Here is a 27,742-nt window from a genome sequence, read left to right on the forward strand (position 1 = left end):
TTTTTAATTAGGGAGCTCAATTATGGCTTGTTCAATTTTGCTTTCTATGATAGGGTTATTTAAATATTTTATTTTCTCTTCTGTTAATCTGGGCAGTTTATCTTTTTGTAAATATTCATCTATTTCACTTAGATTGTCAGTTTTATTGGCATATAATTGGGCAAAATAACTCCTAATAATTGCTTTAATTTCATCTTACATGGTGGTGCATTCACCCTTTTCATTTTTGACATTGGTAATTTGGTTTTCTTTCTTTTTAAAAATCAAATTAACCAAGGATTTATCTATTTTATTGTTTTTTCCCCATAAAACCAGTTCCCAGGTTTATTTATTAGCTTAGTGAGTTTTTTTTTTACTTTAAGTTTTATTAATCGCTTCTTTGACTTTTAGGATTTCATTTTTTTTGTTTAGTTGGGGATTTAAAATTTATTCTTTTTCTATTTTTTAGATACATCCACTCTTTCTCTCTATTATTGATGTATACATTTAAAGATACAAATTTTTTCCTAAGCACTGCTTTGGCTGCATCCCATAAATTTTGGACTGTTGTCTCATCATTGTCATTCTCTTTAATGAAATTATTGATTGTTTCTCTGATTTGCTCTTTGACCTACTCATTCATTCTTTAGGATTAGATTACTTAGTTTCCAATTAACTTTTAATCTATGCTTCCATGGCTCTTTATTAAATGAAATTTTTGTTGCATTATGGTCTGAAAAGGGTGTATTTAATATTTCTTCTTTTTTGCATTTGGTTGTGAGGTTTTTATGCCTTAATAATACATGGTCACTTTTTGTGGAGGTGCCCTGTACAGCTAAGAAAAGATATACTCCTTTCTATTCTCATTCAGTTTCCTCCAGAGGTCTATCAAATCCAATTTATCTAAGATTTGATTAATCTCCTTGACTTCTTTACCATTTATTTTATGGTTAAATTTATCTAGCTCTGAGAGGGGAAAGTTGAGGTCCCCACTAGTATAGTTTTACTATTTATTTCCTCCGGTAATTAACTTAACTTTTCCTTTAAAAATTTAGATATTATGCCTTTTGGTGCATATATGTTTAGTATTGATATTATTTCATTGTCTATGGTTCCTTTTAGCAAGATTAGTTTCCCTGCTTCCCCCTTTTAATTATGTCTCTTTTTGCTTCTGCTTTGTCTGAGATCATAATTGCTATCCCTGCCTTTTTTACTTCAGCAGGAGGTCTGCTCCAGCTCCTTATTTTTAACTCTTGTATGGGTTTCTCTGTTTCAAGTGTGTTTCTTATGAACAAAATATTGTTGAATTCTGGTTTCTAATTCATTCTGCTTTCCATTTCCATTTTATAGGTGAGTTCATCCCATTCACATTCACAGTTATGATTATTAACTGTGCATTTTCCTGCCTCCTGTTTTCTTCTGCTTATCCTTCTCTCTTTATGCTGTCCCTCTTCTAAAGTCTGTTTTGCTTCTAACTACTGCTTTATTTTATCTTCTCTCCTTTTTATCCCCTTCCCGCCTCCCCCCCTTCTCCTATTTCTTTTCCCTCCTATTTCCCTGTTGGGTAAGATAGAGTTCTCTTACCAATTGAGTATGTATGTGTACATACATAATACATACATACATATATATGTAATTTCCCCCTTTTTGAACCAATTCAGATGTGAGTGAGGTCCAAGCATTGCCTGTTCTCCCAAACCCCCACCATTTTCCCCTTCACTGTTAAAGCTCCTCTTTGAATGCCTCTTTTATGTGAGATAATTTTCCCCATTCTTCCTCTGCCTGACCCCTTCTTCCAGGGTATCCTTCTTTCTTGCCTGTCCGTTTTTTTTTTTTTTTTTTTTTTTTTTATTAATGCAATTTATTTATTTAACAAATTTGGTTTTCAGCATTGATTTTCACAACAGTTTGAATTACAAATTTTCTCCCCATTTCTGCCCTCCCCCCCCACTCCAAGATGGCGTATATTCTGGTTACCCTGTTCCCCAGTCAGCCCTCCCCTCTATCACCCCCCTCCCCTCTCATCCCCTTTTCCCTTCCTTTCTTGTAGGGCAAGATAAATTTCTACGCCCCATTGCCTGTGTATCTTATTTTTTAGTTGCATACAAAAAGTTTTTTTTTTTTTTGAACATCTGATTTTAAAACTTTGAGTTCCAAATTCCCTTCCCTCTTCCCTTCCCACCCACCCTCCCTAAGAAGTTGAGCAATTCAACCTAGGCCCCCCATGTATTATTATGTATAACCCTTCCACAATATTCATGTTGTGAAAGGCTAACTACATTTTGCTCCTTCCCAACCCATCCCGCTTTATTGAATTTTCTTCCTTGACCCTGTCCCCTTTCCAAAGTGTTTGTTTTGATTACCTCCACCCCCATCTGCCCTCCACTCCATCATCCCCCTGCCTTTTATTTTTTTTTTTTATCTTCCTCCCTCTTCTTTCCTGTGGGGTAAGATACCCAACTGAGTATGTATGGTATTCCCCCTCAGGCCAAATCTGATGAGAGCAAGGTTCACTCATTCCCCCCTCACCTGCCCACTCCCCTCCTCTCCTAGAACTGCTTCCTCTTGCCACCTTTATGGGAGATAATCCACCCCATTCTATCTCTCCCTATCTCCCTCTCTCAGTAAGTTACTCTCTCATCCCTTAATTTCATTTTATTTCTTTTAGCTATCTTCCCTTCATCCTCAACTCACCCTGTGTCTGCTCTCTTTCTTTTACATATATATATATACACATACAAACATATACACATAGATACATGCATACATACACATTCACTTATATATATACATAAACATATATATATATGCATATATATATATGCATATTCCCTTCAACTACCCTAATACTGAGGTCTCATGAATCATACTCATCCTCTTTCCATGTAGGAATGTAAACAAAACAGTTCAACTTTAGTAAGTCCCTTGCAATTTCCGTTTCTTGATTACCTTTTCATGCTTCTCTTGATTCTTGTGTTTGAAAGTCAAATTTTCTATTCAGTTCTGGTCTTTTCACTGAGAAAGCTTGAAAGTCCTCCATTTTATTGAAAGTCCATATTTTGCCTTGGAACATGATACTCAGTTTTGCTGGGTAGGTGATTCTAGGTTTTAATCCTAGCTCCATTGACCTCCGGAATATCGCATTCCAAGCCCTTCGATCTCTTAATGTAGAAGCTGCCAGGTCTTGGGTAATTCTGATTGGGTTTCCACAATATTCAAATTGTTTCTTTCTGGCTGCTTGCAGTATTTTCTCCTTGATCTGGGAGCTCTGGAATTTGGCAACAATATTCCTAGGAGATTTCTTTTTGGGATCTATTTGCAGAGGCGATCGATGGATTCTTTCAATTTCTATTTTGCCCTGTGGCTCTAGAATATCAGGGCAGTTCTCCTTGATAATTTCCTGAAAGATGGTATCTAGGCTCTTTTTTTGATCATGGCTTTCAGGTAGTCCAATAATTTTTAAATTATCTCTCCTGGATCTATTTTCCAGGTCAGTGGTTTTTCCAAGGAGATATTTCACATTGTCTTCCATTTTTTCATTCCTCTGGTTCTGTTTTATAATATCCTGATTTCTCATAAAGTCACTAGCTTCCACTTGCTCCAATCTAATTTTTAAAGTAGTATTTTCTTTAGTGGTCTTTTGGACCTCCTTTTCCATTTGGCTAATTCTGCCTTTCAAGGAATTCTTCTCCTCATTGGCTTTTTGGAGCTCTTTTGCCATTTGAGTTAGTCTATTTTGTAAGGTGTTGTTTTCTTCAGTGTATTTTTCAGTATTTTTTTGGGTCTCCTTTAGCAAGTCATTGACTTGTTTTTCATGGTTTTCTCGCATCCTTCTTATTTCTCTTCCCAATTTTTCCTCTACTTCTCTAACTTGCTTTTCCAAATCCTTTTTGAGTTCTTCTATGGTCTGGGGCCAGTTCATGTTTTTCTTGGAGGCTTTGGTTGTAGGCTCTATGACTTTGCTGTCTTCTTTAGGCTGTATGTTTTGGTCTTCTTTGTCACCAAAGAAAGAATCCAAAGTCTGAGACTGAATCTGGGCGCGTTTTCGCGTCCTGGCCATATTCCCAACCAACTAACTTGACCCTTGAGTTTTTCAGTGGGGTATGACTGCTTGTAGATTACAGAGTTCTATGTTCTACGTTTGGGGGGGAGGTGCCAGCTCTATCAGAGCCGCACTCCTCCTTCCCCAAGGACCCCCAGTCCAGACTGGGCTCAGATCTTCGGCAGGCTGTTGCACTCCTGTTCTGATCCGCCACTTAATTCCTCCCACCAGGTGGGCCTGGAGCCGGAAGTAACAACAGCTGTAGCTGCCCCACCTCCGCTGCCCCCGGGGCTGGAAGCCTAACCGCGAACTCCTTCCACTCCCGCAGCTTTTCCCACTAACCTTCTCCGCAGTCTTTGGTGTTTGTGGGTCGAGGGGTCTGGTAACTGCCGCAGCTCACATATTCAGGGCGCTAGGGCCCCCTCCGCCCGGCTTCTGGCCTGGATCGTCCACGCCGCTCAGGCTGGGCTCTGCTCCACTCCGTTCCCAGCTCCCAGCTCCCAGCTCCCAGCTCCGTGTGGAATAGAGCTCACCCAGAGACCATCCGGGCTGTCCTGGGCTGGAGCCCTGCTTCCCTCTGCTCTTCTGTGGGTTCTACCGTTCTAGAATTGGTTCAGAGCCCTTTTTTATAGGTTTTTGGAGGGACTCGGTACGGAGCTCACTCTAGTCCGTGCTTACCAGCCGCCATCTTGGCTCCGCCCCCCGCCTGTCCGTTTTTTACATCATTCTGACATAATTGACTCATTCCTGTGCTCTCTTTCTATGTAGAATTTTCCTAACAATGATAACGTTCTTAGAAGATACACATATCATTTTCCTGTGTAGAAAAGAATACAGTTTTACCTTATTGAATACCTTATTATTTCTCTTTCATGTTCGCCTTTTTATGCTTCTCTAGAGTCTTGTATTTGAAAATCAGATTTTCTCTTTAGCTCTGGTCTTTTCATAAGGAATGCTCAAAAGGCCTTTATTTCATTACATATTTATTTTTTCCTTTGAAGAATTATACTCAGTTTTGCTGGGTAAGTTATTCTTGGTTGTAATCACAGCTCTTTTGCCTGCCAGAATACCATATTCCAAGCCCTCTGCTCCTTTAATATGGTAGCTGCTAAATCTTGTGTGACCTTGACTGTGGCTCCATGGTATTTGAATGTTTTCTTGCTTGTTGCCAGAAGTGTTTTCTCTTTGATCTGGGAACTCTGGAATTTGACTATAATATTCTTGGGACCTTTCATTTTGGTAGTGATTGGTAGATTCTTTCAATTTCCCTCTGATTCTAGGATATTAGGGGGGCAATTTTGCTTGATAATTTCTTGAAATATTATATCTAGTCTCTTTCTTTGATTGTGACCTTCAGATAATCCCAGAATTCTTAAATTATCTCTCCTGCATCTATTTTCCAAGTTAGTTGCTTTCCAATGAGATATTTCACATTTTTTTTCATTATTTTGACATTGCGTTATTGTTTCTTGATGTCTCGTGGAGTCATTAATTTCCACTTGTCTAGTTTTAATTTTTACAGAATTATTTTTTTCAGTGAGCTTTTGATCTCTTTTCCCCTTTGGCTGATTCTGTTTTAAAGGTGTTATTTTCTTTAGTATTTTTGTTCCTCTTTACCAAGGTGTCAGTTGTCTTTTCCTAATTTTCTTCCTCTACTTCATTTCTTTATCTAATTTTTCCTCTAGTTTTCTTATTTTATTTTAAAAATAAACTTTTAGCTTTTTCCAGGAATCTTTGTTGGGCTTGTATCCAAGTCACATATTTCTTTGATGCTTAGCTTGTAGCTGTTTTGACTTCATTGTCTTCTTTTGAGTTTGTGTCTTAATTTTCCCTGTTGCCATTTTATTTTTATATTGCTTTTTATGGTCAGGTTCTTTTTTGCCTCTTTTCTTTGCTCACTTTCCCATTCTATTTCTTGACTTTGAATTTTATATTAACATTGGGCTGTGTTCCAGATTGTGGGTGGAGAGTGAGGGGTAGAAGGCCTCCTTCTCAAGCTTTAGGCTTTTTCACACTGCTGTTTTCAGAACTAGTTCTCAGGGTTTGGAAATTTTTCAGTACTTCTGATTTGGTGTGATCTGGGGACACGTGTGGTCACTGTTCTCTTGGTTTTCCTCTAGTCCTTACCCAGGAAGGGCCTCTGAGCCCTTGGGACTGCAATCAGTATTGCTCTTCAGGGCCTCTCCTCCCTTGGCACCAGAAGTGATATTGCCTCTCAGAGTCCCTGATCCCTTGGGGCTAGGAGTTATACTGCCCCCCAAGACTTCTGCTTCCTCTCTGCCCTGTAACTATGACTCAGAAGTGGATATAGGCAATGGGGTTGCCAAAAAGTACCTGATCCTGTATCCAGTGCTAGCAAAGGGGCCTCTTGTTAACTCTTTCTGACCAGTTGCCATGTCCCTGTACCATTCTTGGCTTGTGAGTTCTCCAAGCTGCTGCTGTTTCTCTTGCCACAGCTTAGTTCCACCATATGGGCTCATCCACATGGGCTCTGGGCTGATCTCTCTCTTTTTAAAGCTAGAAAAACATCTCACTCTGGCTTTTTGTTGGCTCTGCCACTCCAGAATTTGATTTGAGGTGTGGTTTTAAAGTTGGTTGGAGGGGAATGTTGGGAGAACTCAGATTAATGCTTCTCCACCATCTTGGCACCATCCTTGGAAGTTTCAAGTAGTATTAGTGTTAACACGTATTAATCACATAGTGTGTTATGAAGTCTTAATTTGGAACATTACCAAAACGTCCTGAGGAGATATTTCTTAGGGCAAGGCATTTTTCTGAGAAAAATTTCTTATGGTTAGAAATACTAGTAAGTGAATGGTGACTGAAAGAGCATTATTTCCTCCATACAACCACCACAATTTACATAAATCACTTGCACTGTCTGGCAAAGGATTATTTGCTGTCAGTCCCTGGAGACTTTTAACATTGGGTTGTTTTTTTTTTTAAATAGATTTAAAGAAAGTTATGAATTTCCAGATATGTATTTGTTAAACATTTTGAATGATGACATTTGTGAAATTGGATATTCTAAAAGCCTTAAGAAGGCAATAAAAGCACTGTCGTAAAATCCTGCATCTCTCTGTCTCTCTTTCTTTTGTTCTGTGGTAACTACATGAATAAAATGAAAGAGTGTAATGGACTTTACAGCTAATTCCTGTTGATTATTTGCTGTCTGTCAGTATCACTGAAATAGCTGTAAGAAATGTATAATATGAACTTCAGTTTTAGAATTGGAAGGAATCTTTTAAAAATATTCAAAATATTGGACTTGAAACATCCTGAAGGAGACACGTAGAGCCAATATAAACTGCAGTTTGGCTGTTTCTGTTTGGTGTTCTGTTTGGTACTTGGTACCAGCGATGTTACAAAGAAAGGTATGTCATTGAGATCTTGTCAGATTGATAGAGAGATCCTTGAAGCAATTTGGTTTCGTGGGAAATCATTGTACTGAAATTCAGTGGACCCAGGTTCTAGACCTTCATTTTTTTAAAAAACAGGTACCAGTTACTTTGGTCAAGTCATGTTACTCTCTGGGCTCTGGTTTCTGTACTTATAAAATAAGGAAATTAAATTTAGTGATTTTTTGTGGTCCTTTTCATCTCTTAAAATTTTATTATTCTAAGTAAAGCACATCTCACTGACAGCTATTAGACATCTTGTGTGTGTTTCTAGTAATATTACTATTGTAGCAAACAAATTTTGGCCATGGAACCCAGATTACTACATTATACATTTCAGAATTCTCCCAGCTAGAGTCATAGCTGATGTAGTATCTAATTTTATATATAAATATCTACTACATATACAAATATGTCTAATAGTTAGATGACAAATCTAATTATACATGTAATAGATATCTGGTTTTTCTTTTTTGTTTTGGCAGGTCAGTTGGGGTTAAGTGACTTGCCCAAGGTCACACAGCTAGTACATGTGTTAAGTGTCTGAGGGCAGATTTGAACTCAGGGCTTCCAGGGCCGGTGCTCTACTCACTGCACCACCTATCTGCCCCATGTAATATATATCTAATAGTATCTTATTTCATATACAAATGCCTCTAAATTTATCTTTTAAAAAAAGGTCATTGGCTAGTTCCTTACTAGCAAGTCTTTTCATTTTAATTCAGTGTGGTGGAAGGACGTCAGAAGAGGCCTGAATTTGAATTCTAACTAACATGTTTAGCACTATAACCTTGGGCAGCTCTTGTCAACTCTCTATGCCCCAGATTTCTGATCTATAAAGTGAGTGATAATACTTATAGGATCCACATGGTTCTATGGGGTGTTCAGGGAGGAAGAGGGAAGTTCAGGGAGGACTAGCACCTCTGGTAGGAGGACTTGCCATGCCCTTTTCGAGGCTGCTCATCCACCTTTGGTCTCTGCCTGACACTCATCTCTCACATGTGGCTCCAAGAAGCTGTAGCATGTGCAGCAGCCACAGCCTGGTGAACTGTCTAAGCCGATGGGTTAAACCAGGTTGATGATAAGCGGTGGGCCTCAAACCCATGGGCGAGGCAGGGGGTGTCTGCCCCAAGCATGGGAAGATTTCCCCTGGGAGAATGGGCAGATGAGAACAATTTGTTCCAGTGGCCATGAAGGTGGCAATGCGGGTGCCATGGAGCGCTTAGAGTGTGGTCAAACCTTGAAGACGCCATGCTCATCTGCTGCATCTGGAGCCATTGCTAGTCATCTTGACTTTTGTCTTGCTACTGAATGTCGATGACTGGAAGAGAAAATGAAGGCGACGACTTTGTGTACCTCTGCCTTACTTAAATCCAAATCATGCACGAGTCGTGACATCACCTGGTGGTGTCATTGGTCCTCTTCAAAAATGAAGGACAAACAATACCGTACGGATTGTTAGGAGGATCAAACGAGATACTGAAAATTCTATACCAATGTGAGCTATTAATGCTCTATTCACTGTGCCACCCTAGCTGCCCCATTGCTTTGATTTTTCTTTAGGTTATAGCATACATTTTAAAGTCATAGGTCTACACAGACCTAACAGATTTGTTTATTTTTTGGTTATCAAAGGAGAATTTAGAATTAGGCATCTAACTGTATTTCTTTGCAATAAAAAATCTTAATATTCATCAAATCACAGAGATATAAAAATAGAGAGACCATCATACCAAAGAGATAGGCAAAGTATATGGTAGAGATGGTGATTCCTACTTTCTCTCAGTGGTGTATGTTTAAATACTAGGTCCCCAACAGTCCACAAACTCCCGAAGTCCACTTGCCACAGAGCCATGAAACATTTTGCCTTTTGAGAGTGTTTTCCCCTCCACCTCCTATTGCATAGGTCCCTTGGACAGAGATTATATTGTGCCTAAACTTTTTACACTTATCATATCTAAGACTTCATAATGGTAATCCTTGGTATTGATTTTACAAATTTCTTTTTAGAGTGTTCAGAATAGTTTCATAAACTTCTTGTGAATCAGGAAGATACTTGATGGAAAAATTGAAGACAGAAAAGTTAAATGACTTCTCTACGACAATTATCAAGGGAGTCTTAGAGATGTATAGTTTCCCGATTTCTAAGTTCCGTGCTATCTCAACTGTTTCCATTTCTCCTTTGGTTTATTAAGTGTGAGATTCTTCATATACCTTATTCAGACAATTTCCAGAGGGGCTGTAATTGTGTGTCATGGTCTTAGAGCTCATTTATTTTTTTATCTTTATATCACAGATGAAGAGGCTGCTCCATTAGATATGTCTGCTCAGTTGTTGGGACTGGGGATCATGGATGAAGATCGGTTAATTGAACAAGCCCTGGACCAGTTTATTAATCGCCACGAGCAGACATATGAAGAATTTTTGAATACTTTCACTCATCTTTCAAAAGGTAAAATTGAAGTGCGATACTTTTATATTTTAACACGATGAAAACAGAGTGTTTTACACTAGTTCTTGTTCTGTCTTTGTTGTCTCTTTGTAGAGGCTTTCTGAGTATTTATAAACATTCATTTATCCAATTCACATTGTATTGCCCATTGCCATCTAACCAGCAGTCTCTCTGGCAGCCAACAAAACGAAAAGTTTAGACCAAATAGAGGGTTATCATTGGTGAAAAGCATATATTAGGTTTTCCTCTGTGATGATACAGTATGAATATTTTAATCCTTTGGACAGGTAAAGAGAGGTTAGAGAAGAAGCTGTCTGACTCCCTTCATTAGCTATACATGGATTAGGGAACATTTCTGATGTCAAACATATGTATGTTTGTATGGCATACCTAGAAAAAGGCATATCACTATATCCATATTGATTTTATTCTTGCCGTAAATTGTTGCAAAAATTGAGCTGAAATAAATGATTTCACAAGTCACATAAACTGCATTTCCAAGCACACTAGCTTGGTTTTTTTTTCTCCTTTCAATATATCCCAAGGCACTAGTTCACATTATAAACTAATGACCTGAAAAAAAAATCCACTCAAGGCACAAAGTATTTCTGAGTTGTAAGTGCAAAAACATGTCTTAAACTAGCAAACTCTCATTTTCTTTTATGAAACATTAAAAATTTCTGAAGAGTTAAACTGGTACAGTTAAGGAGGACCCAGTGGCTGGGTAGTGGGCAACATAATTGACCCCTGTGAAGGTGGCTGATTCACATTCCATCTGCGTGAGGAAGACCTTGCTCCAAAAGACCTCATTCTTTCATTTCACAAGCCCTTCATTTGTCTTACTGGGTTCTGGTGCTTCACTGATATGCAGTAGAATCAGTTTTGTGTGAAAGTGGTTATCACCCTGCATACGTTTGCATATTTCTCTAGTAAGTTTAGTTTCCCAAGTCTATTACCATTTCAATTCAAAAAGAGTGACTGTTCTATTTATTGTTATAATACTTATACGCCAGGATGCTCATGGGATTCATTTTCTTTCCAAGACTGTTAAAAGGGTCAGTAATCCTATTAAAAATATTTCCCAGAAAAAAATTAAACCATAGCTTTATTAAAAGAAATTCACATTACTGATTCAGAATCTTGGAAATCAGTCTGAAACTGTTAATATTGTAATATAATTTTCACCTATGGTAGATTTATTTTAACTGGTTTTTGGAGTTTTTATCAGTGAGCACCTCTGGCTTGCTGAACTGTGTCAAACTGACAATAAATATTGAGCTCAGAATGCATTGTTTAATAGATGGTTCACTCAATATTTCTGAATGACAAAAACATCATTAATGTCTTTGGTTCTCCAGTTGATGTCTAGGTCTTTCTTTAAATGTATCTTAGAAAATTAAGATGGAGGGGTTGGCTTCATTCACTGGTGAAGGCTTTGTAGTAGAAAGAACACAAGACTTAGAGTCAGAAGACTTGGGTTCGAATGTAGGCGCTGTCATTTAGTAGTTAGGTATCAGAGCAAGTTCCTTATCTCTGAGTCTCAATTTACTCATTTGTAAAATGGGGATAATAATACTTGTACTGCCTGTTTCATAAAGTTGTTGAAAATTCTTTGTAAGCCTTAAAAAACGCCGTATAAATGTGTTATATTTTTTAGCTTATACATTTAATCATATGTAATGCATATAATTATAAGAACATTAATCATGTTGTTAAGGATATAATATCAGTAACTTTTATTCCTTTATATCTTAACTTCTTTGTGGATATGCTTCATTAAAGATGTCTTTAAAGACTCGGCTGCAACCCATCTTTCCAGGCTCATTACCCATCCTGCTCCCTTCCGCTCTCTGCTGTCCAGTCACACTGACCGTCTTCTTCTTCCTCATGATGTGACACACATACGTGACAGTTGTATCTCCCTTCTCTGAGCCTTTGCACAGGCTCGCCTCCCACCCCCCATGGAATCCTTCTTTCCTTTCAGGCTTAGCTCAAGTGTCACCATCTACCTAACGACTTTCCCTGTAGGTGTTAGTACTTCTCTGGGTAGCTAGTTCGAATCCAGCCTCAGACACTTACTGGCTATGTGACCCTGGGCAAGTCACTCAACCCTGTTTGTCTCAGTTTCCTCATCTGTAAAATGAGTGGGAGAAGGAAATGGCAAACCACAGCAGTATCTTCACCGAGAAAACCCCAAACGGGGTCACGAAGAGTTGGATGTGATAGAAAACGACTTAAACAATAACAAATTAGTGCCTGCCCACCAACGTAGCCTTGTGTTTGCTTTGTAATTGTTTCAGTATTAGTTTCATGTGTAAGCTCTTTAATGATAAGGATTTAAAAGGTGTAGCCTTCACAACCTGCATAGTGCCTGGCATGGAGTGGGCGCTTCACAAATGCTTGTTGGTCAATCAGTTCTTTATGTTATTCACGTAATCAAAAGTGGCATTTTCTTTTAAAATCATTTAAACATTTTCCATTTATTGTTTTTTGTTTACTCTTAAAAAACAAACTCATAGACGAGTATAGAACCAGAAAACAGAATTTTTGAAATCCAACAGAGCCATTGACTTGAGTGTTGCTTGAGCTGTGAGACCCGTAATTATTAGGTCATAAAGTGCCTTCGTTGGCAATGATCGTTTCTGACCTCATTTTCATTTTTGTGCTGATGTAGACAGATCTCTCCAGAGCAGCTCTCCACTGACTTTACTTTGTTCTAATGTGGCTTAGTGGTTATTCTCAACTCTTGTAAATCCTCGAAAACTTCCTTACATTTCAGTCCGTACCAGAATTACCACATGGCTCAATTTGGAAAGCATTCACTCCACCTTTCAGAATTGTAATTATTGGTCATATTTCTCACTCAGAGAAATTGTATATTCAGGAAATCAGTGGCTTAGAAACTGGCATCAAACCTCTTCAACCCCATTGTATTGCATCTGGTGACCATGAAGGGTAGTATCAGTTATGTTTGCTTCAATATCACTCAATTCATTCTTCACAAAGAGGGCTAGTTGCACTGATTTCATGCTTCAGCCCAAAATATACGTCAGCTCCCAGAAAAGTTGTCATTTTTACTGATTATCTGTCAATGGTTTAGGGATGGAGATGAATCTACTGTGCCCCCTCTGATTAGCCCTTAAATAATTTATCCATTCTTTGCTTCTCAGTATCAATTCTTCTGATTCTAAAAGATTCTGCTTTTCCCAATGATGCCCATTTTCAGCTTTTTTTTAGTATTCCTTCTGTACAATCCACACATTTTCATTTCTTGCTATATTCATAACCATGAATATGATTCTTGGGTTCAAGACTTTATGATTTTTAAGCGTAATTTTGTTTCCAAGAGTTAGTCTGAATTGCACTAGAGTGCATTGTGCTTCCAGGATTTTTATTGTTCTTTTAGATTATATCCCTCTTAAAAAAAGAATTCCTCCCTTTCTGACCTTCTTCCTTCAGGATTTAATATTTGAATACATTTCACTTTTGGTCTGATTATTGTGTGTCTGAATATTCAGAAATAAATTGTTTTGTCTAGTGATTTGTAAACTGATTTGGATATAGGATTTTTGGGTCATTGGCATGTTAAAAAAACTTAAGTTCATTTCATTTTCTCTTTGATTAAAAAACAATGAAGTTTGAATCCATATGCTTCTGCTTTATTGCCTTACCCAGACTTTTAGTTTTTAAGGAACTATTTTGAGGAATGAATGACAAAGAAAAGAAATTTATTATATATTATATGCAGAGCACTGTACTAAGCTCTAAAGATAATAAATAGGAAAATAAGACTATCTTGGTTTTGGCTGAGTCCTATCCTCATAGGAGGAGACAGTATACACAATGGAATCGGGGGCAGAGGGTTGCAGATGGCTGGCCTCGTAGTCCATAGGATCCTGCTGCATGGTATCTGGATAGCAAGGCTTGGTGGTCCTTTGGGTTAGATGTTAGAACTATTTTGTCAAAACAAAGGCCAGAGTTGAGCAGTTTCTGCATGATTTGGGGCTGGGCAGGCAAGAAATTTAGATAGACCTATTCTTTAATGATTGGACCATCTACTTTCTCTCAGACCAACCCTAATCTTTATTTAGGTTGTAGAGAGCTTGCTTAGGGGATATTTTGAAGTCCTGTTTACCAGCGAATTTTCCTCCTCATTTCCTTAAGAGTGTAAAATCTTGGAGTTGGGGCTTAGTTTGCAATTCAACTATTTCCATCTGAACTTGAGAGAAAGGAATTAAGAATAAGATTGATGACATCCCACATCACCCCATGCAGTATTAGCAGTTTTCCTCCTCAGTCTCCCCTTTCCCCTAGTCTTCTTGACAGCATGACTACAGTTTGTGTTTGTAGCTTCCGAGGTTTGTAGCCTAGTACATACTAGGGACTCAAATCTTTGATGAATGTTGAATAAGTGGCTGACATTTAGCTCTATTCACAGCATACCTGAAACTGACCTATCTTACTTGGATGCCCCAAACTGTTTTGAGTTTGAACATAAAAATGTATCTTTAACTTTCTGTGGGATACAAAGAGAGGCTTTTCCCATTCTAAAGAATAAATTGGAAATCTGCTATAGAAAAACACCACAGAGAATAATATAAGAAAGCAGCTGGGCCTCTTACCAATTTCAGAGCAGGAAGGGAATTTCAGTAGAGCATAAAAACAGCTTTCCCTTGCTAAAAAAAAACCCACCAGAATCATAATCCTTACTGTGTTCCCTTTTGCTATTGTTTGCTATCTAGGGCTAGACGGAGACCAGAGGCCTTACCAGTGTTTTGCTCTCTCTGCTTCTGGCAGTTTGCCTACCAGAGGAAGTTGCAAACGGACTGACCAGCGTGAGGCTTCCAGGTGGCTCTCCAGCCGCCTTCTCTGTACTGTTGTTATCAGCCACTTAATTCCCTGCTGAATAGTAAGTGGTGTTTTGAGTTCACAGCCCTTCTGCCAGTGTCTTTCTTACTACTTCCTTAAAAAAAAATCTTTTTTTTTTTAAGCCAGCTTTGGAAGCACTTTTGCAAATGTGAGTTTTAGCAGAAAAAAAACCTCACCATAGAAAATAACACATCGAATAGTAATAAACTTACTTTAACTTAAGAAATAGATTGATGGGATAGTGTTAACCCCATGAGAAATTTGTAGAAGGCATCATGTAAGTGGACTTGCCAATAAAAGCAACTAGGCAGTTCAATAAAACTAATTAAATTAATCTGGTATCCCAAGGGAAGTTGAACAAGGCCTGGAATAAAGGAAACAATGTCATTTTGGGGCTTTTTTATTGATGCGTTTTGTCATATTGTCAAAAAAATGAAATGAGAGGAAAAAAAGGTTTGCAATTTTCTATTGATCATAAATTCAGCAACTATCTGTATGTAACCTCTTTAGCACAATGTAAAATCAACAATCATGGGGATCACTGAAGAGAAGAAAGTTAGGGACGAATGAAGTGAACTAATTTATAAAAGATTCCTGTGCAAAGACATGGCATCAGCAGGATTAACCTGTTCTTTCTCTTCGGGGAAACATCTGCAAATTGTAATTAAGCAGTTTTCTCTTGCTACTTTATTTCTTTTTTCATCACCAAATCACTACTGGTAGGGAGCAGATCAGACAATTTATGAAACACAGAAAATCTGCTGTTTCAGTTGCAGAAGGGAATTTTCCCACTTAAATTATGACAGATTTTCAGCTGACAGAGGCCTTTTGTTTCAGATAATTTGGCATAAATCTCCAACCACAGTTGTTACAATTCATATCCACTGCTCACATGACAGTTTGTCCTATAGATACTCATTTGTTCCTTATGTCTGATATAGCTTAGATGTAATTGTTTAAGGAAATAAAACATTTTGTTGTTTCCAACATTTTGAATTCTAATCACTAAATTTATCTTTTCTGATGTCAGTTTGTAATGTAGTGCTGCTGTTACAATATGTAACTTTTAAAAATGCCTTCTCCCAGTTAAGCCAGATGTTATAAAAATCATATAATTGTTTGTTTTAGGCAAATATTAGGAATCATCTTGCCAGATTCTGTCCCCACATTATAGATTATGCTTTCTGTCCTTTTAAAACAGAGGGATCTATGAGAGAGAGAGAGAGGGAGCGAGAGACAGACTTTTCCGGCCAACGAAAATTTTAACTTCAATAAAATATAGGTCAGACCTTACTACTGTTGTTCATATAACCACCACTGATCTGTCTGTCTATTCATCTCCTCTCCAATTGAAGCAAAATAAAACATAGTTATTTTCGTATATATTTTTTCTTACTTGAGAATTATTTTTAGCCATGGTTATTATGTTTTCTTCTTTTGTGGAAAAATGGAGAATTGCTCAGCCAGGCAACTGAAGTAGTCCTAAACATATGTTGTATGATTCAACCCAATGGGCACATATTTAGATGTGAGTGATTTTTAGAAAAATGCCCTTTCAGCCGTAGAACAATAATATTTTCTTTGAAATGGTCAACTGAACAAAAAAGGACACAAACAGGAAGCTGTCTGAAACAAACCCATATGCTTACATGAAGAGCAAAACAGAGGATATCTAGCATCTGGTTTCAGCAGATATTTTCAGTGTCGTGTAGTTTATTATCTAATCTACTTGGATTCTGGGCATAGAAAATTCCAAAAATTGTCAATTTAAAAACTGCTCTCAATATCCATTGTTCTTTATCAATTTTACTGCTTTCTGGAACATAGAAGAATAATTTTGTTTGAATTTTCTATACACGTAGCTTAAATTATACTATTATAGCAGGAAGCTTAAGGAATTGTGGATTAAGAATCTTATTTTCATTTCCCTGTTTAGTCAGTGGTGCTCTCTGTACTTTGAAGCAAATTTCTGTTGAATTTGGTAATCATCTAATCTCTGTTGATAGTTTAAACCCAGTTCTTAGCAACCTTTTAGCTATTTGGTTTTGTAGAATTATTGTTCCTTGATTATAGAGTGCTAAGACATCCAAATGCTAGATGTCAGAATTTTAAAAATTCCATTTTTAAAGGTTTGTAAAGGTAGTGTTTGATGGATAGGGGCCCTGACAATCACCCTTTGTATAATTCTGCTAAGCCTGTATTTGGAATAGTTCATTCTCCTTTGGTACTTCTCGCACCAGAATGAATATATTACCCAGTAGTTCTGAAGAGAGCAAGAAAATGGAGTGCTTTTCAAACCATGTTCCTTTAAACTAAAACTTCTGTGAGGTATCTCTTAGGGATTCCATGGAAGAAACATGAATATCTTTATTGTCTGTGATTTGAGTTTGCCTTAACATTCTTTCAAAGGTTTGAGTTGAGTCATTAAGAACAATATAGAATGCTTCTATTACGTCCTAAATGAAGGAGAGGTGGTTTGTGATCAAGAGGGAAGAACGCATCTGTACATGGTTGAAACAGGTTGGCGTCAACAGACATAGGAAGACTGTACCACTTTATCCAAGGTATTCAAGGACTCTGTGAGAACTCCTATCAAGAGGACTAAGAGGCTACATCCCAGAGAGGTGTGTATGGCCAGAAGGGAGATGTGGGAGTTGCTCTCCATCTCTATGCAGAGTAGGGGATATTGAGGCAGCTAGCTGGTACAGTGAGTAGTGGGCTGCACTGGGAGTCAAGAAGAACTGAGTTCAGACCTTGCCTCAGATACTTATGAGCCATGTGACTGGACAAATCACAACCTTTCTCAGACTGTTTTCTCATCTGTAAAATTATGGGATTGAATCCGATGGCCTCTTAACGTCTTTTCTAAGTCTAATTCTCTGATCCTATGATGGTTTATATTCTATGACCTCTGAGAAGAGCTTAAGATGAATAGGCTGCTGCAGCGGGGATATGATAATTCTTCTTGGCCTGGCACACTTGCCGTGGGTGATGGATATTGAGAGAGAAATATTAGAAAGATGATGGGATAAAAGAAGATATGAAGGCACTAAAGCTCAACATTAAGAAAACTTTGCACATATAACCTTAAGAAATTGTGCAGTATTGTCTCTAGCGGATGTGATGAGAACTGCATTCATTGAAATAAAACCAAATTGGATAGAGTAGCAGTTCTCAAAGAGGGATCTGCAGACCCTGGCGGGGCGTGGAGGGCTCCTCAAGACACTTCTGAACTACTGGCTCAAAACTATTTTTGTAATGGTACTAAGATGTTATTTTCCTATTAAATACTCCTCCCTTTTCCAGCTGTATGCCTGTGTGAGTATTAATCCTTCATACATTTTAACCAAAGCAATATATCACGAGAGATTGACTGCAGAAGTATATAATCTAGCCATTTCCTATTAAGCAAAGCATTGAAGAGATGTACAAAGATAAGTAAAACAGTGCTACTCTTTTCACTGTTTTTTTTCCCCCAGAAAATAGAATTTTTTTCATGAAACTGTGTTAATATGTAATGGGTTTATTATTCTTATCTTAAATAAGTGTTAAAAACTTTTACCTGTTTTAATTTCTAATATAGTAAATGTTGATAGATATAGCCCATATTTGGGGTCCTCAATAAGTTTTAGATTGCAAAGGGCTCTTGAGACCAAGAAGTTTGAGAACTGCTGGGCTACACCAAGGGATAGTCCTACACTGGCCCCTGGTGGAGGGACTAAGCTACTTTGTCTATGAATATTATTCATAAATAGTGCCTAGTAGCATCCACCAGTCAGTATATATATATGTATATATATATATATATATATATTATATGTGTATATATATGTGTGTGTGTGTGTATGTGTGTGTGCGTGTATACATGCTTTGACAAAAATATTTTTCTTTTGCACTATTCATTGCTACGTTGTATTGAAACATTGATTTGGAAGGGTGGTGATTTGAAAGTTTCCCATGATAGGCATGTTGGCCATGAAAAGTGAGGCATTTTGATTATTATTTTTATTTTGTTGTTTCTGCTTTGATCTGAAGCCTGATATGTAAAAGATTATTGTCTCCTAGGGAGATGAGTGGTCCAAGGAATGGTCTGGAAACTCGTGAGATCAGAGAGTATCATAGCTCGAAGGAACCTCTGAGATAATCTAGTTCAGCCCTCTCTTTTTAGAACTAAGGAAATTTTTATCCAGAGAGGTGAAATTTGCCCAAAGTCACAGAGCTAGTAAAAGGAAGAGTTGGGATTTGGTCTTAGTTCCTCTGATTCAGATCCAGTGTTGTTTCTACCGTATCACGCTGCTTTTTTTTCCTGAAATTTTCTGCTCCTAGCCTAATAGAGAACTGTGCCCATGACTTTATGGTCTTCTGGGCAAGGATCATGGCTTCTATTTTTCTTGTACCCAATCCTCTTTTACTTTCCATCTCTATTTTTTATGTAGAGCCTAGCAAGATACTTGGTGCCTAGCCGGCATTTAGTTAATAGATGATGGATTGGTGGGCTTGGTACCATCCTGCTAACTCAGTATGGCTTTGTTTTCTTTGGTCTGGAAAGCTACAAGTCCAGGGTTATTTAGCTTTTATCATTGTGGACAACACCTTTATCACTGAAATCCGTCTTTGATTTTGTCTACCAAACCTGTGTTCCTGATCCCGCTTCTCCCATTAACTCATGAGATTTGACGAGATTTGCTGTCCTTGGTCCTCAATTCCCTTACTTACAAAATGAGAAGATTGTACTGGATGACCTCTAAGGCATCATCCCCTCTGACTCTATGGATGTGCTGACTTTGTGGGGAGTCAGCATTCTCTGTGCCTCTGTGTTAGAGCGCTAATAGTAGGAGTGAAATAACTGGTGTGGTACTTTACAGTCCACACTGTACTGATTGGCTCAATTACCCTGTGAGGTGATTATTTCTCTTCTACAGGTGAGGACCACTGCTCTGTGGTTGCCTCCCAGCGTACAACCTAAGCTCATGTTTCTGTCCTCCAAATGGGCTGGTGGACAGAGGGGAACCGAGATTCATTCTTTCTCTTTTTATTGTTAGTGCCCAGCACATAGTACTTAGTAAATGCTTGTTGATTGATTCTGAAGAATTGAGAGTTAGTGTCACCCAGAGGGCAAAAGTGTAAGCGAGGGTAGGGACTATTTAATGTTTGTGTTTGTACCCCTAAGTCCTGGCACAGTGCCTGGCACATGATAGGTGCTTAATAAATGCTTGTTGATTGATTGCAATATACTGGGAGAAATACTATGATGAGTATTGGTACAATACTCCTTGCTCTCAAGGAGATTATAGTCTTCCTAGTAGGAGGAGAAGACATATTCAAATAAGGGTCTAAGACAGGTGTTCTTAACCTTTTGGTTATGGACCTCTTCTCAGAATAATGATTTTAAACGCATAAAATAAAATACATAGAATTACAAAGGAAACCACTTAGATTGAAATACTATTATCAAAATACATATAAAAAAATCAGGTTCATGAAGCCCAGGTTAAGAACCTCTGACCTCAGAGGACTGTCCAGTTTGAATTGGGCTGCATGTTTGGAGTCTCTCCCAGCCCAGTGGTGGTGGCTATTATCCAGTGCTATGTCAATTACAACCCTAGTGCTGCCAGAGAGGACGGGATTCCTCCATAGAGCGTCCCAAATCAGAAGCAAAAGGAAAGAAATGGTAGAGGTGGTAGAGGAGAGGCAAAGTAAGCCTTTTGTGGTCTGTAGGGAAAAGGAGAAATACCGAGGTGTGTGTAGTCTTCTTAATTACCTGCCTTAGAAATGTCAAGGCAGACCTCTTTGTGGCATGAGTCACAGAACTCACTCAGCACTCCCCCAGATTTACTGCCAGCCAGCCTTCCCAGGCTCCCCCCTTCCCACCGTATATTTCTGCTAAGTGACTTCCAGTAGCCATTTCAAAGTTCATCCCCTTCTTAACTTGCTGCTCTTATGCCCCTCATTTAGGGACTCTGGCACACCTTCTTTAGGCCACGTTGTGTGTGCAGTGCCTTGGCAGGTGGAGAGCTGCTGTGAATAATGAGTCAATTATCCCCTAGCCCCGGGGAAAGCACAATTATTCCTGGCTGCCCAGACTGAGGTAATCCTCTCCTCCTCATGCCCTTTCAAATGAAGACCATAAAACAGTTGGAATTCAGAGCACTGAAAAGGGAATTTAGACGAGACATTTGTCCGCTAGATTTGGTTTCTTTGGGTCTATTCTGATTTATGATTGATTGGTTTTTAAATTGCTTATTTAATTCCAGCAACCATCACCTTGGGGGAGGCTAGTTACCAAGGGGCCTGTGATCAAGGAGCAATGAAGGGAATTTGCCTCAATGGACAAAGCCAGAGCAGACATGACTGTCCTGGAGGATGTCGCCCCAGGCCAAGAATGTGAGATTACAAGCAGCCCCTGACTCTCATAGCGCCTAAACTTGTTATAGGCACGAGGACTTATCCCCTATTCTCTGGTGCAAGATTTTTGCATCTCCCTAGGGTTGTACAGAATTTTTTCCTCATGAATTTTTTTCTTCTAGCAATAAATCCAGTGTCTCTTCACTGAGCAGATGTTTTTGAAATATGTGATAGTGACAACTGCTGAGCAATTGTGCCAAAGTTTCTGCCGGGGTCTGGTCACGTGCCCTAAATGGTGGTTGTCTGGATCTGTGAAAACTGAGCTTTTGAATACCGGGAGCCCGCCCATCTATATTGAAAGTTGGCTGCTTTGTATTTCCATCTATTAGGGTTAAAAGGCTTTTCTACCAGAATCAAGGAAATTTGCCCGACTTTTCTCAAAAATGCCCCTGCTTTCTGGAAAATACATAATTAGGCTATGGTTAGTTTCTAATTTTTCAAGGAATCAATAGCTTTAACCTTTTCAAGGAATGTAACCTTTTTCTTAGATCTGAAATTAGATACCGGTTGCAGTGGTGGTCTTAGTAAGGGCGATCTCTTGGAAGCTTGCCTGTTCAGTATCAAAAGGAAATTGAAATTCCATTGCTACAGAATAATGAAACCTTTTAAAACCTTTAGAAAAACTTTTGTTTCATCTCTATTGAAGTTTTGACTCAGAAATGCCCAAAGAAAAGCTCTTTCAGGTCTCAATAACCTCCTTGTTCTCTCAAATATTGCTGTTAGATTTATAAAGTGTATTATGTCTGACACTTATTTCAAAGCAAGAAACATTAGGGATGAGATGAAAGGGTGGGGAAGGACTCTGATGAAAAATAGAAACAGAAAGAGGATGAGAGGAACACTAATGTAGCAAATTTAGATTGCGGCATGCATATAGCTGTGGAAGGCGTCTGGCTACCTAATCATAGCATTGGGCCACCCCCGATTCTTGGCTCTGCCCGGATCTGCCATTTTCAACATTACTATGTTGAAAAAGAAAATTTTTTCTCTTTTATTTTTGCTCTGCCAGAGGTTAATTTTTTTTGCCAAAAATATAAACAAAAGTAAAGAAAAGCTATAGCAGGAACAGGAAAGTTTGGAGGGAAGCAGGGGGTGGATTAGTTTAATTTTAGATCTTGGAGCTTGGGATCATGGATTTAGAGCTGGATGAGGCCTCAGAAGCCATCCAGTCTAGCCTCATTGAGGCAGATAGAACTATAGAGAGAAAGCTGGACTTGGAATCAGGAAGACCAGAGTTTGAATGTTGCCAAGGCATTTAATAGTAATGTGAGCCTGGGTAAGTCATTTAGACTTTTTGAGCCTCAGTTGCTCTAATGTAAAGCAAGAGGTTTGGACCTGATCTATGATCCCTTCATTTTACGGTTGAGGCAGCTAAGGCTTGGAGAGATCTGGTGCCTTGCCTCTGGTGGGGTTTGACTCCAGATCCTTTGACTCTGGGTTAGGTGTCCTTCCCATTTACCCCATGATGAATATGAGATGCTGGGGGGACATCCAGGTAGAAGAGAGATGTTTAGTGTGCACTTAAAAATGCAATTTAGAAGAGATGTTTTTTATTGTTCACTCATTTTTCAGTCATGTCTGACTCTTTGTGACCCATTTGGGGTTTCTTTGGCAGAGATACTGGAGTGGTTTGCCATTTCCTTCTCCAGCTTATTTTAAAGCTGAGGAAACTGAGGCAAACTGGGTGAAGTGACTTGCCCAGGGTCACACAGCTACAAGGAGGCTGGATTTGAACTTAGGTGTTTCAGACTTCAGGCCCATCTCTCTATTCACTGTACTGCCTAGCTGGGCTGGGCATATAGAGATTTGAGATCCGTGTACAGGGACATACATAACTCAATTCATGGCAGAAGGTGGGATCACCAAGTGTATTCAGTGAAGAAGGCATCCAATACGTTTATTGGTTGTGCTAGGTATAAAGGGGAAGGAGTGAAACATATCCACTTCCTAATAATGCATGGTGGCTTTTATGAAAACACCCAATTATAATACTGGATTAGTGAGATTTCAAGTACATGATACATCTTGTATTAATGTGGTGCTGGTATAGATGTAACTCCTGCATTCAACACACAGGCTAGTGGGGATGTGGTACAACATTTGTTAAGGGTCAATGGGAAGTTTGACTGATAATGACTGTGAGCCTCAGCAGTTGTTAAGACCCATAAGGAGATGATTTCTCTTGTGATTATAAGGACTCCATCATAGTAATATTGAGATACCCAGTAAATGCATTAGAAGGCCAGCACATTGCATTTCTGAGTATTATGGTGCTTTTAGCACTAGATACTCAAGCTGATTTTAGCAGCAGTGAGTTTCCCCAAATTCCCTATTTGAGATTTTGCTGTTTATAAGTGAATTTTTACCAATTAATAATTTTTCGTATCTTTAGCAGCCTTTCACCTTTAAATCTCAAAATGCTTTATAAATACCAACTCATTATCTCCAGAACATGTCCTCAGGCAAAGTAGAATGTAATTAACACTGAGGGGAGCTGCTAGTCCAGTGGTACTTCTAATCACACTGTCTTTAGGAATGGGGCAAAAAGGGGGATTTACTGCTCTGATTGTCCAAACCATAGTTTGTTAAGTTGTATTATATTTTTGATGTTAAAAATAAAAGTTATGTCCACTAGCTGGGTATAGGCCCTTGTAGTGAAGAAATTGTAAACTTTAGATGTTTTCTTCATGATAAGAGAGATGTAAAAAAAAAAAAAACCCAACAACTCCAAAATGAACTGAACTGAAAATATCATTGCCTCCTTCCTTTTCTTCTCCTTCCATATCGAATCGGTCCCCAAATATTTTCATTTCTCCCTCTGAGATGTCTTAGTTATCCATTCCTCACCACTCACATGGCCCTTGCACTAGTTAAGGGTCTTGTTAAATAAAGCATCATAGGACCTTAGCTGTCATTTAGTCCAACCTCCCCATTTTGCAAAAGAGAGAAATAAGGTCTGGAGACCTCCTGTCTTCAATGACTTGATCCCATTGCCCAGGTCAGAGTAAAAGGGAGAAACCAAGCTGAAAACTCCCAATACAGGGAGTATTGCCACTTTATCTTGTCTTCGCAATTATGATTGCTACCTACTGGGCTTTTTGCCTCATCTCACTTTTTTCCTTCTCTCTCCCTCCTTTGTTTTTTATTATTAATTGCACAGTCATCAGCCATCACAAACCCATCAAGACTAGCACTGAGGCTTACACAAAATAAGCACTTGATAAAGATTTGTTGAATTGAATGATACAAGGTAGATAGCAAAAAAGATAAAAGATAGACCTGAAGTACTTTAAGGAAATTTGAGGAGGCAGAGAGCACTTTTTTTTCTGAAAGGATCAGGAAACATCTAATGGAGGAAGTGATGCATGACCTGAGCCTTGAAGCTAGAAAGGGATTTCAGTAGTGGAGATGTAGAGAGAACATATTTATTCATAAACATAGAGGGGAGGTATGAAGGAAAAGGATGAAGATCTGCAAACAGACACTGATCCAGTTTGGTTGTAGCATATGGAATAAATACATTTAACATGTGAAATAAAACAAGAAGGGTAAGTTGGAGCCAAGATGCACAGGACCTAAATGCCAGAGAGAAAGTTTATATTCTGGACTCTAGGTTAGCAGTTAGCAAACTCTGGCCCAGTAGCCAAATTGGGCCAAATTACCTGTTTGCTCACCTAATATTCTAGGAATGGTCATATTCTTAGCTTGGAATGCTGTATAAAAACAGGCAAGGGGGCTGGATTTAGCCCTTGGCCAGTAGTTTGCAGACCCCCTGTTCTAGGTAAAGGATTGACACGCAAGATAGGTAGGAAAATAGACAAAAAGCATCTAGTTATCTTTGGTCGTTCTTTACCTTTCCAAATAACCACCCATCATCTGTTCGATAATTTGCTCTTGGAGTTTGCTAGGAGTTGAAGTTAAACTGTTTTATGTAGTTTGCAGAATATGCTATCTTCTCTTGTTTTAAAAAATATTTATTTGTTTTTAGTTTCTGACGTTCACTTCTATAAGATTTTGCATTCTAAATTTTCTCCCCCTCCCTCCACTCCCCCTCCCCAAGACAGTGTGCAATCTGATATAGGCTACATACATACAATCATATTAAACATATTTTCACATTAGTCGTGTTGTAAAGAATGCTATCTTCTCTTTTTTGAAAATCAAGGTGACATTTGCCCATCTTCAGTCCTGAGGTCCCACCTTTCCCTCTAAATCCTGGAAAATCTTTAACAACAGCTTAGCAGTCACATTCTTCAGCTCCTTTAAGGGTGGATGCGCCTCACCTGGGTCAAAGGACTCCAGTTTGTTTATTTCAGCCAGGACCTCCTTATTTCTTTGCTTCTCTTTGATTTCAGTTCCCCTTTGCCTCCTTTTATCTCATCTCTTGCAGTCAGGAGTCATTTTCCTTGATGGAGAAATAGAAATAATAAAGAGTTGAGTATTTGTGCTTAACAAAATTAAGGATCTGTGAGGTGGAAGTGATCCCAGAGGTTATCTAGCCCAACCTATATGTGACCAAGAAAATGTTCTGCAGCACCATGGAGAAGTGGCCACCAATCCTTTGTTTGAAGACGAAGGAGATTTTTTTTGTCATCTGTTACCATTCCTACCTCCATTCTTCCACCCCTATAAATACTTCTTCTTATCCCTAACATGGTAAAAACAAACAAAAAAAGGTCCAACAAAACCCAAAAGACAAAACTCCTTTTTTGTGGTACTGGTCTCACTTTCTTTTTTTGTATATGCCCTTTAAAAATATGAACTTATTAGGAAAGTCTGGCCTCATCAGCAGCTGTGTGTCTTTCCCCCTTATCTTTCAGAATCATTTGAGATTAGGTTGTCAGAATTTCATTCTTGAGTCTTCAATTCCTCTTAAGTCAGCTTCCCTTTTACAGCTTCAGGCCAAAGTACCATGACTATATATTCTCTAAACTTTTTGAAATTTTCTCTCTGAAAGACTAAATGGTGCACCTCAGGTTGTTACCCTCCTTATCTACTACAATTCCAAATTATAGTCCCCCCAATGCTGTTGGGGTAAATAGGTCAAAAATGATTGGGAAAGGCCATTACCCTCTGAGGTCGTCCAGCTCTGCCATGTAACTTTGTTTGCCCCACATCAACTACGGGAGAAATGCTGCATGGCAGGTGCACACTCGTACCTTTGCTTGGCCGAGTAATCATAGTCAGAGGAAAAACTAGGGGGCATTTGGGTTTTCTTCCAGAATTAACCAACTGTCATATAATTCACACCCTTTACAAAAGAAATCCTGTAGGTCAGTGGCTCTCTAGGGACAAATTGTGCGAAAATTTTGAAGAATTCATTGAGGAGAAATAGTCTTGGAATAAATTCACAAGGGGAGACAATGAACATGGTTAAAAAGAAAGGCATTTTCCTACAGGAGGTTACATGGGGGTAGTGCTAAGAATACTGGGCTTGGAGTCAGAAGACTTAGTCTTGAGTCTTACTTTTGACACTTGCAAGCTGGGTGACCCTGGCGTGTCACTCTGGGCCTCAGTTTCCTCATTTGTTGTTCAGTCGTTTTCGGTCGTGTCCAACCCTCTGTGATCCCTTTAGGAGATTTTCTTGGCAAAGATACTGGAGTGGTTTGCCATTTGCTTCTCCAGCTCATTTTTACAGATGAGGAAACCAAGGCAAACAGGGTTAGGTGGCTTGCCCAGGGTCACACACCTAGGAAGTATCTGAGGCTGGATTTGAACTCAGGTCTTCCTGACTTTAACTCAGAAACTCTATCCACTGTGCCCTTAATCTGTAGAATGGGGATAAAGTATATGCACTACATATCACAGGCTAATTGGGAAGAAAGTATCTTGTAAATTTTCTATTGTTTTGTAAATATGAACTATTAGGATGATAGGAAGACAGATTTAGAGCTAGAAGGACCTGAGAGATCATTTGGTGCAGACACTTCATTTTACAAATGAGAATTGATAAAGGAGCTTGGTCCAAGTCACACAGGTAGTGAAGGAGAGCCCAGATTTGGGCCCAAGTTCTCTATTTCCGTTGCACCCTGTTGACTCTCATCTCATTTTGCTCCTCTTAGGAAGTCCTGATGAAAGAGCTCTGTGCCAGACCTCTATTCTGTCATCATTCTTATCGTTAATTATCTGTGTTGTTATTGATCTGGTGCTGGGTGAGGGTTGCATTCAGTTTGAGAAAACCCATGTCCTTTATTTCAGCAATTCTTAGCTTTCTTTATGCCAAAAAGTTATTTGAAAAGTCTGATTTGGGACTGAATTGGTTCAAGTAAAAATCTGTAGTCACTGCATTAGGTAATTGGAGCTCCCCTCCCAGATGTGTTGCCAGATTAAATGTTTGTGTTATCCTCTCTTTGGCAGCACTCATACCCAAAGTAGAGCAATATAGAGATAATTAGCACAATCCCTCCACAGTGGACCATGCAAATTCACTTAGTGTCTATATTAAAAAAAAAAAAAGGTTCATGTTGCCAACCATGACCAAATGGTGTTGTCCCTTTATACTTCTCTCAGAAGACTTGGTAGCAGTAATGTTTGGTAAGAGTTGGGAGACACTTCCAGATCCCTGGACAACTGTCAGGATAGAGAACTGTCCGTGGC

At 38.7% G+C, this 27,742-nt stretch overlaps 1 protein-coding gene across 3 annotated transcripts in view; it reads left to right on the top strand.

Moving 5' to 3' along the window:
• The window catches only part of LOC118853736 (intraflagellar transport associated protein), a 90,014-nt gene that overhangs the window by 38,954 nt on the left and 23,318 nt on the right, over window positions 1-27,742 (top strand). For all 3 annotated transcript variants that reach the window (XM_036763923.1, XM_036763926.1, XM_036763924.1), the window contains exon 2: window positions 9,716-9,871. In XM_036763923.1, coding sequence (XP_036619818.1) covers window positions 9,739-9,871 — 133 coding nt within the window. In that variant the 5' untranslated portion in view covers window positions 9,716-9,738. The remainder of the gene's footprint in view (window positions 1-9,715; window positions 9,872-27,742) is intronic.

Source organism: Trichosurus vulpecula, chromosome 6, assembly GCF_011100635.1.
Source record: "Trichosurus vulpecula isolate mTriVul1 chromosome 6, mTriVul1.pri, whole genome shotgun sequence".
In the NCBI taxonomy this organism is placed as follows: Eukaryota; Metazoa; Chordata; class Mammalia; order Diprotodontia; family Phalangeridae; genus Trichosurus; species Trichosurus vulpecula.